Source organism: Triturus cristatus, chromosome 4_1 (assembly GCF_964204655.1).
Source record: "Triturus cristatus chromosome 4_1, aTriCri1.1, whole genome shotgun sequence".
In the NCBI taxonomy this organism is placed as follows: Eukaryota; Metazoa; Chordata; class Amphibia; order Caudata; family Salamandridae; genus Triturus; species Triturus cristatus.
In genome coordinates this window covers 72,085,746-72,102,790 of record NC_140585.1, presented here as the reverse complement: position 1 = coordinate 72,102,790, position 17,045 = coordinate 72,085,746, and the positions used below count along the sequence as shown (strand labels likewise).

The 17,045-nt window shown below is 46.2% G+C and overlaps 1 protein-coding gene across 1 annotated transcript in view; it reads right to left on the bottom strand.

The window, feature by feature from the left end:
• The window catches only part of ANKRD13D (ankyrin repeat domain 13D), a 214,138-nt gene that overhangs the window by 34,066 nt on the left and 163,027 nt on the right, over positions 1-17,045 (bottom strand). The window contains exons 9-10 of the mRNA XM_085651622.1: positions 3,499-3,560; positions 2,841-2,971 (exon numbers count right to left, since the gene is read on the bottom strand). Of these exons, the coding sequence (XP_085507748.1) occupies positions 2,841-2,971; positions 3,499-3,560 (193 nt within the window). The remainder of the gene's footprint in view (positions 1-2,840; positions 2,972-3,498; positions 3,561-17,045) is intronic.

The window sequence follows — 17,045 nt, the reverse complement described above, 5'->3', positions numbered from 1 at the left end:
ATCCACATAGTTGAAAGTTACGACCTCTCTCTTTCGGAGGGCCAGAATCAGGGGAAAAATGTACAAATTAAACAAGAGAGGTGAGAGGGAAGAGCCCTGTGGGACCCCGCAAGTCAGTCTTCTCTTCTCAGCACAGCGTATCAACAATAAAACACCATCACTTGAGAGGTGAAGTATGGTGCAGTATGAACAAACAGCAACCTTGTCAGGAGACAGCACAGCATATCAACAATAATACACCATCACCTGAGAAAGGAGCCAGGGATCATCAAGTGCTAGCAGCCTTTAAGCCCTGCAAGAGCAGGAGTCAGCACAAACCACCATGATCTTAGAAGCAGGATCTGGCAATGTGTAGGAAGCTGGCTCTTTAAAGAATATATAAAAATGAGAATGTATTGTTTAAAGAGTCCAGGGGTTCCCTTATGAGTGGGGCTTGCTACAGCAAGCCCAAGGTGCTTTTCTAGGGGGTTGTGTGGTGAAGAAACTTTAGGCTTATCATAGTGGAGTGCAAGACATCTGAAAATACACAAAATAGTCAATAGGTAAGACACACGACTCAAGAAGGAGATCCACACCAATTTATGAAAATGACCCATATCGTTATATATGCTTTGGCACAAGAAACAATTTATTCAGGTAAGTACGTTTTTTAATAAAAATATTTTAGAGTTCAGAAAGTGCAATGGAGGCTGCAATATTATCCTATGGGAGAAAAAGTCAATGCGGTAGTTGGTTATATTACAGCGACTTACAGGACCAATTCCAGAAGTTAATGTCAGTAGTGGGCAAGGTCCAAAGCAGCACCATGTGCAAAACAGCGTTTGGTGCCCAATGTTACTCTATGGGGATTGGTCTTCACAGAAAGAGGCTGCAGGCATGGACTGGGAGGCCAGTTGGGCTAAACCAACAGGGGGGAGGAGGGGGGTGGAACACGGGGAGAGGCCTTCCAATGCTCAGGGTTGTAGGGATATCGTCATTCCTCTTCTCCACAGCCTAGGGGGCGACAGGTGCAGAGGTGTCCTTGAGCATCAGGTTTTTCTTACTAAGAGCAGGTACGGTAGAGGGGGCCTGCGTGCAGAGGGTTCAGGCGATGTCTGGGAGTCCACAAGAGTTGTCATCACACCGAACTCGGTCTCTGAAGGGCTAGGGGACCACGCAGACATGGTTGGCTCACTTCAACTCGGGCTTTGAGCAACGGGTGCAGTGGTGCTTCAGACGTCGGGGGTCTGCAGTCATGGAATTCTTCAGGTGTCTTTGGATGCTTGCAGAATGCAGGGAAGCAGGTCCGCTGCTTCTTGGGTGGTCTCGGTTTCTGGTGAAGCGCTGGCAGGTTTACCTGGGTTTGGGGGCTCAGCAGCTGCAGGACAGTTGACATTTGGTGCAATTGGCGAAGGCAGCAGGGTTGGCGCAAAGTCAGTTGCAGGATCTTCTGTTCTTGCAGGATGAGACTCTTCACGACCTTCTTAATCTTTCCGGTCGGCAAGATCTGCTATTCTGGTGCCAGGGCCTCTCCAGAATACTGAATTTAGGTGTGTAAGGGGAGTGTAGGGTAGTAGTCAATGGGCTACTGACCCTTGGGGTCACTACGCCACCTATTTGACCACCCTGTCCCAGAATTCCTACGTATACCATCACAAAGATGGCTACTTCTGAAAAGTTGTGTCCACCTCAGTTTAACCCACCTTAGGGGTCGTACTAACCTCAGGCCCTGGGCCCAGGCCAGGGGTACACATTTACTAGGGACTTAGAGGGTGCTAAAGGTTTTGCAAATTGGGGAAATCAATTGTACAGTTTTGGGAAAGAGCTCTGACAATGTGGACCTAGTTAGCAGGAATCCAGTGCATTACCAGTCAAAACCACATTTACCAATCAAAAAGTGGGGGTGACCATGTAAAAAAAATAATTAAAAAATGGCACTTTCCTACACCAGCCTGACGGAGAATGGCACAGGCATGTGAATAATTCAAAGATCCAGTGCTGGAGAACTGGGCCTCCCTTTACAACTGGTCAACATGCAAAGGGAATCTGAGGTCAAGTCATCATCCAGTGACACCGATCAAATTGCCTTTTGCAAATCCTTAAAAACCTGGTGTGTCAGCATGTACTTGACTCGCAGTCCTACCTAGTAGTCAGTGCCAGGATTGCTTAGCTGGCATTTGAGCTCTTAACACATCATATGAATTAAACTAAAGTATGGGACAGTTTCCCAGCGCAGATTCTGGCCTCTTGACAGGGCTCCTCTCCCATTAAAATGGGGTAGATTCAAAACACAGTCCTGGGGCTCCTTTCATATCAGAGAGGGTGGAGCAGATTCATAAGCGAATGCCGGGTTTCTTTCACATCTGAAAATAAGCAAGATTAATACAACACCTTACTGTGTCCCTCAGCTCAGTCTCAAAATTTGGAAGATTTCTAGCCTCACCTTGGGCATGTTCAGCAGGGAATGGGGTAAGTCAAGCACAGACATTTGGACATAGTGCCTTTCTGAAAGGGTAAAATCCATAGCAGAGCACAGGGGCTGCTCAGCTTTAAGGGTGAAGTTTATAGCAGATGTTTTAACCTCATACCACTAAGACAGGAGAGACACAGAATTGAGTCCTGCAACTAACCCATCTCCAAGGATAGGAGAGATGAATGGCACAGAATAGATCACTGCTCTTCCCATTGCCGAGACTGGTATAGATTCAAAGTACAGACCTTCATTCCTCCCACATCTGTATACAAATTGAGCAAAGCCCTGGGACCATACCATATGTGAAAAAGAAGAGAATTATAGCACAGCGCCGCAAGGTCACTAATCTCCCAGCATGCAACTCATAAGACCGACTGTAGTTCCTCACCTTTGAACCTTGGTGGACATTTCAATAGGTCGGCCGATGTTCCTGGTCTCCAGGTCAAAGTTCTCATCAAAGTACTCTTCCGGGGTGATGGCAGTGGGGTTGGTGGGAGTGGCAGGCTGAGGAAGAGAGGCCTGCGGGGGCAGGAGTAAGGGGGGAGACCGTAAGATAGGGAAAAGGGCAAGGCTGGAAAGGAAAAAGCAGAAAGGGAATCGTGGAAGGGAGAGGGGAGAAGATGAGAAAAGAATAATGAAATATTGTGGAGCGAGATGGAGAAGGGGAGGAGAACAAAAAGGAAGAGAGTGACAAATCATGGGAGAGTGAGGGAAAGATGGATACTGGGACAGATGAATGGAGCAAGAGGGGACTATGGAGACAAAGGGAGGCACATGACGTTAGACAGGCACAGAGAAGGACAAAGAGGGCCACATATGCAGAACATGGGGACAGAGAGTGGGAGAGACAGTAGGGGAAGACTTTTACAGTGAGGCACTGAAGGAAAGAGAAGGATGGGGGATAGATGAAGAGACTGGTTGTGCAAGAAACAGAAGGAGAGATTGATAGCTGCTGCACAAAGACACAGATCAAAAACAAATACATTCTGGTAGAGTAGCAGGTTTGGCTGGGGGCAGACTGACAGCCAGATGTAGGCTGTACTCACCCCATTCTGTACAGAGTGCTGCTGAGCGATTCCTAGGAAGGACTGGAAAGGTGTCTTGGATCCTGTAAATGGGAAAAGACGCTATTAGGAGGGAGAAAGGACAGCAGACAAGGAAATGGAGGATATCATAAAAAACAGAAGGGGGAGGGTGTATATGGAGAAGCAAGAGGAGAGGAAGGAGCAGAGAAACAGATGAGGGTGCATGAGAAACCAAGGTAATGCGAGTGCAGGAGAAAGTTGAGAGGATGGAGGAAAAATGGTGAGCAGAAAGCAAAAAGGTGACTTGGGAGCTAAAACCGGAGTCAGGATAAAGAAAAAACATAAGGCAGCAGAAGAAACTGAGAATAGCAGGAAGCAAGAGAAACACAAGAGGGGAAACAAAGAAAAGTAAAGAGTTGGGTGCAGAAGAGAAAGGAGCAGGATAAAGAAGAAAAGGAGTCACATGACCAACGGGGAAAAAAGAAAGGACAGGATATTCAGGAACTGGAGGTGATATCAGGATAAACAGGGTTGAGAGTAAAAAGCAAAGAGCAGGGATATGAGAAGGCATGAGAAATTAAGAAAAAAGTAATGTTAAAAGAGCAGAGAAGGACATACAAAGGTCGAACTGTAAAAAGGAGGCAAAAATTTGTAACAATAGGGAAAAAAATGTGTGCCAGGGAGCTGGAACAAGAAGTGAAAAGGGTGATGAGGGAGAGCAAAGAGACAGCATATGAGCTTGAGGTGTAGGTCCACAAATGGAACATGAGATGTTAAGAGGGAGAAGGTAGTGAGAAAGAGGTGAGATGAAGTTGAAAGGAAGGATACATAGTGACAGGAACAGCGTCTCACACTTGACATTGCCTTTGGGTCTTTTATTGCACACATTGCAGCTAAGAAAATACACCACTCAGTCCAATCTAAACAACAGTTACTGCACCCTGGCCCAAAATCCAGTACTGAGCAGTTATGATGGCAGGCATGAGCAGATTGTGCACAATTTTACTCTTCAAAACCCAATTCCATTGATAGGATTCTAATTTAAAAAAATACCGTCCTCCCCAAGTGCAGCATGTTGTGCACTTGGATCTACCTCGATGACTCACACGTGTGTGATCAGCCCAGTCGATAGACACTGTGCGGCTCTAAGCAGGAATGGAGGAAGCACTGGGCAAAATGACGCTCTGTCCCGCACAGGAAAGTTGATCCATCTTGCTGCATGCTTAAGGAAAAGTGTGCACCACGTTTCAGGTGCATGCGGAGATTGTATTGACTGCCCGCTGTGGAACATATCGCATTAAATGGTCTCACCCGCTACGGGTTGCAAGGCAGCCCCCACCCCTTTAATACTTTTATTTAGAAATGTCAGATAGCCAGTGGCTCGCTTCAGTGAGAGCTGCAGAGCATGAAGAATATTTCTGTGATGGTCCTCAAGAGCACACTGCTACTGAAAAGAATCAGTTCTAATCATCTCTCACTCAACATCACAACTAAATCTTTGAACTACAAGACCATTAGTGAGTCAACCAACAAAACCAAGCCCTCTATGATGCTGTCAAACGCTGCACCAATCCGCTCCTGAAACCCACAGTCTCAGCTTAATTCAACAAATGGAACGAAATTAACAACTTATTCACACGTCGACAAAACCAGATCCAACATCATAACGACTTTCACTGCCCACTCACTTCCTGCTATCCCCTCATCAGCAAGTAGATTACCATAACCCAGTCTCACACATGGATCACTTCAAAGTCCTGAACAGACAAGGCAAACTCCCATGAAGATCGACGACACTGTCCCCCGACTAAAGAAACTATCCAGGACCCAGCTGACCTCACCAACGTCTGCCTTATTACCCACCTTCAATACACTAGGGAACGCTCTGAGAAGGCAGCAGCCAACCAGCAACAGGACTACTAATCATGCTACAGAACACGCTGCAGAACTGTGACAGCCACTCTCCCATGCCGTGAATGCCACCTTCACCCTGAGTAATAGGAACAACTCTCGCCTCGCGGTATGGAAACACTGGACAGAGTGACGGAGACCCTAGATGCTAGAGCCTGGGAGGCAGAGCCAGAGCTTGAGCTGCAGGCATCGGAGCTGGAACAGGGAATGATTACCACTGCCGCTGGATTCGCAGAGTTTGCCTGGACCAGACCGCCTGAGTGGTAGGCGGCGGCGGGTGGTGGAATAACGCGGAGGTGCGTGACAGAGTCCCGCTGAGTTCAGGACTGCCTTGGCCGGGTGGAACACCAGATGCATTGTACTGTAAGCAAGTAAGGCAGCTGGTCAGCAAGTTTGAGTGGACATTTGGGTGAGTGCAGGCGCTGACAGTCAGCAGCTGCGGAGTGTGTGCCACAGGCAGCCTGCGTAGGCGGCCCGGCTAGTACTGAGTGTGACTTGCAGGCCTGCCTGGAAGGCCCCACTCGCTCTGGTCATACTGCCTGAAACACCTAAGCTGCACCTAAGTAGGAAGGACGCCGTCACCAAAGCACGCAGCCAGGTCTCACAGGCTCGCTTCCCACCGCTGAATGATGCTCCTGCCGGCCTGAGACGGTATGTTTGTCGGCAGGGCCTGATTAGATCTTCTACCAGCTTTAGCCGCTTTTTGACCACCGCCTGAGTCATTTGGGTGGTGAGTGGAGTGAGAGCAGAGAAAAAAGCATGGAGAGCTGAGAAAGAGGCACAACATCAGAAGAAGTGTGGTGTGGTTTAGCAGTAGGGGGGAGCAGGCAGCTGCAGAAGGAGGCAAGGATTAGTGCCAAGCTGGCCCCAGGTGTGAGCGGAAGCGGCAGGCTGGTGCGGCTTGCTTTACCTGTAGAGACCCGTGGAGTCCCTGTGCTGTCCTGAGTTTTGGAACCATGCTGCTCTGCTGTGGTTTTGCAGTATGTATGTATATGTATGATCTTGTGATCAAGGGCCTGAAGGCTCGAAACGCGTAATGGCTGTGCTTTGGAGCAGACAATTGTGGTCCGAGCTCCTGTCTGCAGCGGCGAAAGCGAGTGCGAGAAGAGGAGTTGAAGAGATATATATATATATATATATATATATATATATATATCTCTTCAACTCCTCTTCTCGCACTCGCTTTCGCCGCTGCAGACAGGAGCTCGGACCACAATTGTCTATATATATATAGTTTTTCAAATCCTGATAATTAAATCTTACTATAATACACTTGCTACATCACAATTGCCCCTTTACTCCCACCTCCAGTTTTCCAACATCATCCTTGGGGGGGGGGGTGGTTTACAGAGTTTCTGGAGCTTTGGGTTTTGGAGCTCTGCTTATCCAGTTCCCCCATTGCCTCAGTCTACTTACTGAACCTTGTGTAGGTCTGGGACTGGGAAAGGAAAGTGCTCCGGCAGGTCCATAACAGAAGTATGGCTGTGGTGAGGTGTGTTTCCTTGTTGTTGTCTTCTTGAGGTAAAATTTCAACATGAGATCAGGCCGCCCAAGGGATTCACTACATCCTTTATTACAAGCTCAACCACAAAAAAGGCGGAAGACTGCGAAGAAGACCCTAACCTGTTCCCAAAAGGATACATTACTTGGTAATGGGATGGAACTTAAGGAATCGCCGCCCATATTAGGGCAACATCAAGTATGGACCATGTGTCACCCTGGCCAAGCATCTAACCAGTCAACTACTTCGGGACTCAGTTCTCTCAGCCCAGTATCATGGAGTATTTTAAACAATCAGACAACACCCAACAAGAGGATGGGGTGTCTTTATCTACACCTTCTCTAGCAAACAAATGCTCACCGATAGTCCAGTCTGTATGCAATGGTGCACTATCTCAGGGTGACAAAATGAGAGAAAGCTTGCAACAGTCTGTTGATACTACTACTTTACGTTTAAATGCAATTGCTGTAAAAAAATACCTCATATGAAAGGGGGCATTCTCATGTAATAGTTGCTAAAGCCCAAGTCCATTTCGGGCCTGCCACAAAAGACCCATGTTTTACAGGTGGAAGACAAAGCCCGGGTAATAACCAACTGTTTCAGGGACCCAAGTGAATGTGATGTCTCTGTTATTTGTCTGAGCGACGTTCATCTTAAACCTAGCTTTCTTAAATCCCCCATGTCTATGTCTAAGAGTGACAGTGTCTGCGAGAGTCTAGGAGAATCCATAATTTAGTCACCAACTAGCAAAAATGGCATAAATCCATTTAGCTGCGGAATGTGTGACTGTGAACAAGTTCCTGATTCCCACCCAACTTTAAGCCCTCAAAAGGTTAAACTCACAAGCTCCGATCAGGGGCTAAAGAATTCAGTTCAAGTAGATACCTCCTTGAACTCTGCAGACCCCTCATTCTTGGACAAATATGATTTTCCTATTTTAGAAGAAGAGTGCCCCCCTAATCACCAAAGTACAGATAACAATGGAGTGTGGCTAAATCTGTTGAATACAATGGATGCAATAACAGCGTTAAATTTTCACTCCACCAAACTCGATATACAGGTGGAACTATTAAATACTATAGCAGTTTATGTGGAGGGTAGACAACACAAAATTACACTATTTAACCAACTTGGTGGTAAGAGCCCAGTCTGATGTTAACAATCAACTAATCAAATGCATGTGTTAACATATTTTAGCTAATGTATCTGAACTCCAGACGATAGTAGGGTCTCATCTAATTAGTTAAGAAACAAGCTGTGCAACCAAACTCAGAACTATCCTTAACTTGCCATAACGAACCAGAATTGGAAGTATCAAGTGTGAGCACAAAGTTCCAACAGACTCAGCGAGATGTTATCCCTGATATAATTAGAGGGGGATGTTGGGAAGTCAGAAGTAGGTTTGGGACCCGCTATTGCAAAAGATGAAAGCCCTGTTTTGCAAGGACACGTTAATGTAGAGAGGCCAGGTTACCAATTCCACAGACTCAGGGGATAGCTTTAGTGGTGCTCCCCTATTGTTAAAAAGGGCCAGCAAAAGGTTGTGTAAGGCTAGGAATAAAACCAAGAAAACCATTGTCTCAGTGGCCAAATCTAGGGACTGCTATCCTATTTTTAAGCCAGCTAGTCAGAATTCACAAGGGCAGTATAGTTCCCATAAGGATGCAGAATCTCCCTCTGATTCGGAGTCAAATTATATGAACCTTGAATTGAAAAGCAAGGTACAGCACCCGTTAAGGGGTAGTATAAAAAACATTAAAAATATTTTTTTTAAAAGAGTATTTGACTGCTGCCGATAAGGCGGCTTCTGACAATGGGGCAGTGTCTAAGCAAGACAGTAGGTCTCTGACTCGAAGTGAGAGTAAGCAGTCACGGAAAGGTTATTAGAGAAATAGCTTGTCATCCACAATCCATGACTGAATCAATAGTACATAATGAGGCTACGCTCCTGCCTCAAGACCATGTAATTTAGGTCATGCACGGGGCATGCCGAGCTGACACGAAAAAGGCCCTGTGTCACTCAGAGTTCACCACCTTCTGGAGAACACCAAATAAATTATTTAGCCAATGATAGCAAACAACTAAATCTCCATGGGTTATGCTGGGAAACAAAACTTCTAATAATGCTAAATTAGTTTTTCACCCATTATATGAATCCAGGGGCATTCATGATAGTCTTAATCAAAGCCTAATTCTAAAACTTATTTCAACCATCAGTTGGGTTAACTGTATGACACGAAGGAATGAAGTTGATACGTGCCTGTGAATAGGCCTGGATGGGCAATTCCTGTGCAAATGAAAAATGCTTGAAAAGATAAAACATTGTATCTTTGACGTGACGGACAAAAATGGACTAATATGAAAAATAAATGGGATTAATTTTGATAACTTTATCGAGTACGTGCTTATGTGGTTCACAAACGTGTATCAGGCTGTGCAACTCTTTTGACACGCATATGAGCGTGCCATATATTTTGATGAGATATTGCATGGCGCTAAAGGAATGGAGCGCTTCAAGAGTGCATGCACGCCAAAATTGATTAACTTGATTTACACAATATTTTGGATAAAAGAAGGGTGTGCTTCAGGCCTCTGCGATTATGATACAACAAATGATTAACACTGTCCTCTGATAAAGCCTTACTGCTCGCCCACACTACCACAAATAGAGAGTAAGATGCTATCCTCTTTTACCTCTGCCTACCTTTGTGAATCCACTGGACTCTGTGCACACGATACCTCACTTTGGTATTATATATATACAGAGCCAGCTTCCTACAGCGACGGGCTCATTGAATAAATCACCTTGTTACACAGGTCTGCTAATTATTATTATTTTTTTTTATTAGCATTTGCATAAACATTACATACAGAGGCACATTTGGAGTTACTATTGGTGCATAACTACACAAGGCAGGAGCGCCCAGCCACAGCCCAGGTGGGCCCCCGAGCTCGTGGACCCGTGGGGTTGCGTGATGCTACGCTTTGTAAGCTGCAGACAGACGTCCGGGGTCTGAGTCTGGGCATGCCCCACCAATGCGCATGGCGGTCACTGCGCCGCATTAGAGCCATGTAGTGTGTCTATTCCCCTGTGAGGTGTATCATCAAGCTATGGGGTTGCAGCCATGAGTTACACAGGTCTGCTAATTACTTATACTCTAAAAGGAGTGCATACCCATGAATTGCTGAAAACAAAATGCAACTGGAGGAGTGAACTTGGATTCCAGCAACCCTTGCAAATGTGCCTCCAGGAGATGAGACCTGAACTTTTCATATGTGCAAATGGTAAAGATTTGCACCTGAGGATTTGTTCCTGGAATGTGCACGGGCTGGCCCGTTTGTTGGCCAATAGAGATACTAATTCTGTAGTAAGGAATCCCTTAATACGTACATACATTGTTAAGTTAGCATAACCACGTTAGATGTTAGAGAGCCATCTTGCTGCTTTTGCGCACGACACTGCATCTACATGTTATTGTTTAAACAAACTGCTGGCTCGCGCTTTGCCTCACATGAGAGCAATCTGTTGTTACCATCCCGAGCTCTGCGCAGCGACCTTGATCTGTACATGGTGTAACAAGAACAGTCTGGGTCGTTAGACAATGCATGTTTTCCACTCTAGGTTGATCGACTCACTATTTAGCCATAACATACAGGCAGCTGCGAATACCTGAAAGTTGGTGCTTTTAATATTGCAGACATCATGTTTAATATTCAGACCGAAGACGAGCCTTCCTGCGAGAAGACTTCTGATGCTCCTGTGATGTGATTTCACTAAGCTGATCTTTGAGGTATGGGGTCCCCCATGCAAGCCTAAGAGACCTTCTATTAGCATAATAATAATATTAGCTTCTTAGTAAAGGGAAGGTGGTAGTATCCACTGTCATTTATAACATGATCACTCCTTTTATATTCTATGGTATTGTAACGATGCTGATGGTTTTAATTATAATCATTTGTCTGCTTGTATTAGCCAAAGTACTGCCTCTTAGGACACGTGGTCTATAAAATAAACTCTTTTTATTTTCACCGTGTCTGTTTATTCTTGTTGTGGACTGATGTGAGAATAATATACGAACAGGTATTTACGATTCCCACCATTCCTGAGAGTACACTGAGTCGCTTGTTCTGGGTTGTCTTTTCATTGGGACCGCCGAGCTGAACCTCGGATAACGAATGGGACACTTATGCTAGCCGGATACTGGGTTCTGAGGTGAGTTTCTGGTACACCACAATTCACTGAGGTCCTGGGGTTCTACGCATAGTTCTGCGTATAAGCAGAATCCCTGCAACATGGCGCACCTAACGTTTGGTCTATGAGTTGAAACGCCTTAGTAGTGCTTATATTAGTCCACAGCACCCTCATTCTTGTTTCCGGATAACAAGTCTGCCGGATTTAAACCTACCTATTTCTGTTGATATAGGTTTCTTCAAGCTTGATCATTAAAAAGGTTATAGAACCCTTGTGCTACTGATTACTTCGAGTGTAGCTTGTCCTTATGGCGGTCGATATAGCGGCGCACAGTCGGGCACCTCTGAGACGTCATTTGACGCAGTATGGGGTGCCGGACACTGGTATGAGCGTAATCTTTGTGGTAGGAGCCGATGCGGCTCATCCTTTTGAGTTGTTTTACTCTTGGGTGACGTTTCCGGCGGTGAGTGAGGACGATAACTCTTTTCATACTTACACTGCCACTGCCGTGCCAGCGAACTATACGCTGTATAGGACACAAGAAATACCAATATCTGCTTGGCAGCATCTTATTTGGTTTAATGGCGCCCTCCCCCATGCGGTTATACCGCCGAGAATGGGCCCTTTGTCAATTGCAGGGGCCACTTGGCCGGTACTAGCCGGATATACGCCTCATCCCCGTTACCTAACGGTGCCGGTGGCTGATCTGCGTGTACTGCACACTGCCCTTATTACAGTACATAGGGCTTTGGTACAGTACATGTCACGCAATGTGCAGGCGGGGGCACCTGCTGTTGCGGGGCAGCCTACTGACCACCACGCGGTGGTCATTAGTCCTGTTATGGTTAATTCTTTTATGGGCAAGCGCCCCCCAAATAGGGATGATTTCCCTTTTTGGCTTGCTGAAAAATTTGACCAAATAGAAGCGGTTTACCCGAATACATCTCCTGTGGAGAAACACAGGATCCTTACCATTAGTTTGCCTAAAGACTTGGTCCCCGACATTGATGATTGTGTAAACTGGGGCAAGGTCTTTGCGGCGACGTACTCGCAGTGCTTTGGCACTCCGTCTATGTCGGTACTGTCCTCCGTTATTAAACGTGTTCAAGATAACCACGGTGCGGAGTCTGCGATAGAATTAGGCATGCGGCTCCTCGGACAGTTTGACCTGGTGGCTACCATGGTAATGTGTAACCTTAAGGGTGATGCTATGCAATTCCAAGTTCGTAATGAACTGAAGAAGGTTGCTGATGAGGATAAGCCGCGGGAGTTCGCAAAAATAATCTCGACGGCATACAGAGATTTGGGTCGTAGCTCTTTAGGAGTTAAACCTGTTGTAAAAACTCCCGAAATTAAGCAGCAGGGTAAGGCAGACGCCTCTGGTAAGGATGACCGTCCAAACTTTCCGAAACAGAGTTGGCGGTCAAAACAACAGGGAAAGCAGCAGCAGAAACAGGGGTCTCGGCCTGCCTCTCCCGTTCAGTCCGGTAGTGAGCGCACTTATGATCTGCGTGATCGTGCTACTATTAAGTCTCCTGATAGATTTCAGGTTTCTGAACAACGTTCTCCTCGTTCTTCACAGGAAACATCGGCTTCACAGTCCGGTGGCGGAGGCGGTGGCAAAGGTCGGGGTGCTCCACAAACACGTGACCAACCCCGACAGACTGAAGGTAAAGGCAAGCAGGACGAATTTGCACGACAAAGACCCCCGTTTCAGAAGAAGGTGGCTGCTCTGACGGCAAGGTATGCCTCAGATAGTGCGGACACGGCTTCGGAACCGGACATGGGCGCTGACGCTACTGGACAGCGCAGCGGAAATTACCATAGTCCGTCAAGCTCTGCGTCCATTTCTGGCGGCGACAGCAACTGATACATTGGTTACTGTTGAGACAGCTGACACCAGCGTGGCTCCCCCTGACAGACTCTATGAAATAGTCTTACTAATTGAGGGTGACATACAACGTACAATAAAAGGGATTTTTTGGGATAATCTGACTACCACCTATGATATCCTCCTAGCGGAGGCAGATTGGCCCCCAGCTTTCATTTTAGACGCTCCTAGAGGGGAGGAGGTAATCCTCCCGTCCTTTGCGCACACAGTGGCTAAGGACCAGGCTGAAGTGTATGCTGAGGAGTGGGCACTGGCGCTAGCACCGGCATTGTATCGTACTCCGGTGGGATGGGACCGGTTGTCCCCCTGCCATGAGATTCCATTGCGGTCTATGCCCCAGCCACAGCCCCAATATCCTATGCGTCGTGAAGCTAGACCGCACGTCGCTGCAATCCTTGACCAATTGGAATATCAGGGTGTTATTGAAACTTGTGTGTCCCCTATGAATAACCCTTTATTCACAGTGACGAAGCCTGACGGGTCGTACCGTTTAGTTTTGGATTACCGGCACTTAAATTCGCATTGCCGGACCTGCGCGGTACAAAATACTCACAGCTCGGCTCTTGTCGACAGTCTCGTGCGTAAGAGATTTAAAACAACACTTGACATCTCCAATGGCTTTTTTAGCCATAACCTGTCCACACTGAGTAGCCAGTGGACGGCGTTTACTTCAGGCGGCAAACAGAAACAGTTCACAAGATTAGCCATGGGCTATAAAAACAGCCCTGGCGTCTTTGCCGCTCGCGTGGTCTCTCTCTTAGAAAGAATGGACCCCGACGCATACTCCTATGTTGACGATATCTACCTCACGGATGATGAGCTGATGCCACATCTGTCTCGAGTCGACAATATCATTACGGGTTTTGCGGAATATGGCTAAAAATTTAATTTTGCGAAGTCTCACATCGCGGAATATACAGTGTTGTTTTTGGGCTACGAGCTCAACAACGAAGGTAAGGGATTGGCTCCTCACTTTCTGGAGAAGTGCGCATGCCTGTGTGCTCCTATAACACTGAAAAAATTACAATCCTTGCTGGGCTTTCTGAATTTCGGACGTACGTATATTCCAGATTATGCCCAGCGTATCAAGCCGCTTTACGCCTTGGTACAACCTTCCTTTTCGAAGTCTAGCTGGCAGCTAGAACATTCTGCTATTCTACAGTCTTTAAAGGCTGATCTTCTTGCTTCACAATACTTACTGACGCGTGATAACCGCACTAACCTGGTAATAAGAATAGTACCAGGCGCAGTGGGTTTCACGTACTTGACGTTCAATGAGGGCGACACAGTCCCCATTGCGTATAAATCACACTTGTACACCTCTGCTGAGTTGCGTTTTTCCACTGTCGAGAAAGTTCTGACAGCAGTACAGATGGCGATCCTTAAAGAACGCGCACTATCACAAGGAAAACGCATACTGGTTGTGACACCGTATCCTGCCCTAGAGGCAGTGACAAAAGCAAGTGTACCAAATTCTAAAGCTTTGCATCCACGGTGGATACAATGGGCCACGACTCTGACATCACCAGATGTCACTTATATCTTTGACGCCTCTTTGCAGACTCAGGAGTACTTGCAGTATGAATTCGTTCATCCGGCTCCTCTGTCTTTGCGCCCGCTCGAAGAATACCATTGTGTCATATACACTGACGGCTCGGCGCAGCCGGCGATTGGATCGAAGCATGCCTATTCTGCGGCTTGCGCAATTGTCGTGGGTACATTCGTAAATGGTGAATTCCAATCTGATGCCGTGCATACGCAGTCATTGGGTGATTGTACGGCGCAACTGGCGGAGCTCCGGGCTCTGGTGCTTGCACTGGAGTTTGCTGATCCCCGAGTCACTGCTCTTATAGTAAGTGACTCCTTTTATTGTGTCCTGTCCTACAATGACAATTTACACTTCTGGTCTCAAAACGAATATCGCGATACCAAAGGTAGCACAATTAAGCATAAATTGCTTTGGGTTCGAGTGGCAGACTTTAAAGAACGTCTCACTCTCGTGAATGTTATTCACACTCTTGGTCACCAACGACTTGGTGTCCATGCTGTCGGTAACAGCTTGGCTGACGAGGCAGCAAAAACAGCAGTGGCTACATACTTGGTGGCAGCAGTTACAAGATCTAAAAGTAAGATTGATGATGACATCTTGGCAGCTATTGCTGCTACAGAGAAGGGAAGTGATTACCCGAAGGGTTTTCCTTCTCGTTATTTTTATCACTTAAGTCCTGATAACGTCCCGTTAGTGAGGATAACGACGTTGGTGACAGAATTATTCCCAACGCGGACTGCAGACCATCTCTGATGCTAGCAGCGCACGAGGGGTTGGCATCTGCCCACGCCGGCGTGTCCGCTACTGTATCTCTGTTGCAACAGCGTTACTGGTAGTTCGGTTTATACAAACGGGCGCTTATGTTCTTGATTGCGACATTTGCCAACAGATTAAACCTTCCACTGTTGCGCGCCCACCACAAACACAGTTGTACATATCTAATAAACCATTTGGTTGTGTTTATCTAGATCACTGCGGTCCTTTTTCTTCTGATACTGCGTACAAGTATATCTTGGTTGCAGTGGATTCGTGCACACGTTTTCTTTGGGTGTGGCCACAAAGGAGTGCTGATTCACGGACTGTCATCAGGAATTTGCGTGTCTTTGTGGGAACTGAAGCTTTACATCGTGCCTGTCTTGTACCAAATCATATGTTGTTTTTAAATTCAACCATCTTCCAGACCACCTGTTTCGGATTGGCCACTTCTAAAAAACTAAATTTCCCTTCTGTTCCAGATCTGGGCGCTTACCCAAATTGGGATGACCTAACCGATCTGTCCCTTCCTGCTTTGCAGTCATTAGTCTCTAATGCATCTTTCAATATTTCGAAATTTAGTAGTGAAGGATGGTTAATTTGGCAAAGCAGTTCTGATGCCGGTCAACGACGTTTTCTAGGTCTGAAACCAGGGTATACGCAGCAGTGCGTAGACCCTCGGTTTGAGTCCTCTCATACAGTAACTACCTACTCTGTAGGGAAATTATGTCAATCCTGGCTGCGACATTCCACCTTGGCATCTGTCAAAGTTCATTTATCAAAATTACATGATAAAATAGATTTGAATGATTTTGTTAAAGGTCCTGTGGGTGGCAGATCCAAAAGGTGGGCGTATGCTATTTACAACGAAGTGTGGAAATTGTCGCAAATTGAAGCGGCTTCACGATTGAGGGCCATTGATCAAGCAAATATGGAAAAGGTCTTGGCCGTTATAGATAACAGCATTAACACACTTTCTTCCAGAATTTATACATTGGACAATATTGTTTCTTCAATTGTTGATATTGTACATGATGATGTGTCTGTATTGTATCATGGTCAAAACCAGTTGCGTTCTGTTATGCAGTTTGCATGGACGTTACAAACGTTAAAGGCAGGAAAGGTCCCCTGGAACTATCTGAATACAACATCATTATTCCTCCCCTTTAACCTTACTGTTAAGCAGCAGTTCATGTCTATGAAAGATGCTACATATTCATTGTTACACATTGAAAAATTGGAGCCGTTACCTTTCTCTGTGGCGGAATTGAATTTAGCCGTGTGGTTAGTACATGAGTTGATCACGCTCCCTTTCGCACTTTTTAAGTTTACGTCATGCATGAAACACTATGCTCTGGGTAGATATGAACAGTTGGGTACCGCGTTCCTACATGAGGTTTGGTCTCTCCCTTTTACGTATAGATGTACAAGAGACGATACAGAGGTTTACCTGAAAGGTGAAGAGTACCTCGACACCTGATCATTCTGTAGTATGTAGGCACATTCAGTTACACGGTGCATGCAATGTACACGCCCCGAATTTGGCCTGCGTTCTCAAAGGTATCCCAGTGCCAGTGATTACACCATCTTTCACGCTGCTTGCAAACGGTAGTTATTTAATTTTGAATAATGAAGCTTGCTGCGGGATGTTAGTGGGAATCCCATATATAGTAACTGTATCGCAGAGAGTAGTCTGCTGCAATAATGTTCTATTTCCACCCCCGCATGGGCGGCTGGATGTTTCCATCTGGCCTTCGATTCCGACCTTGAA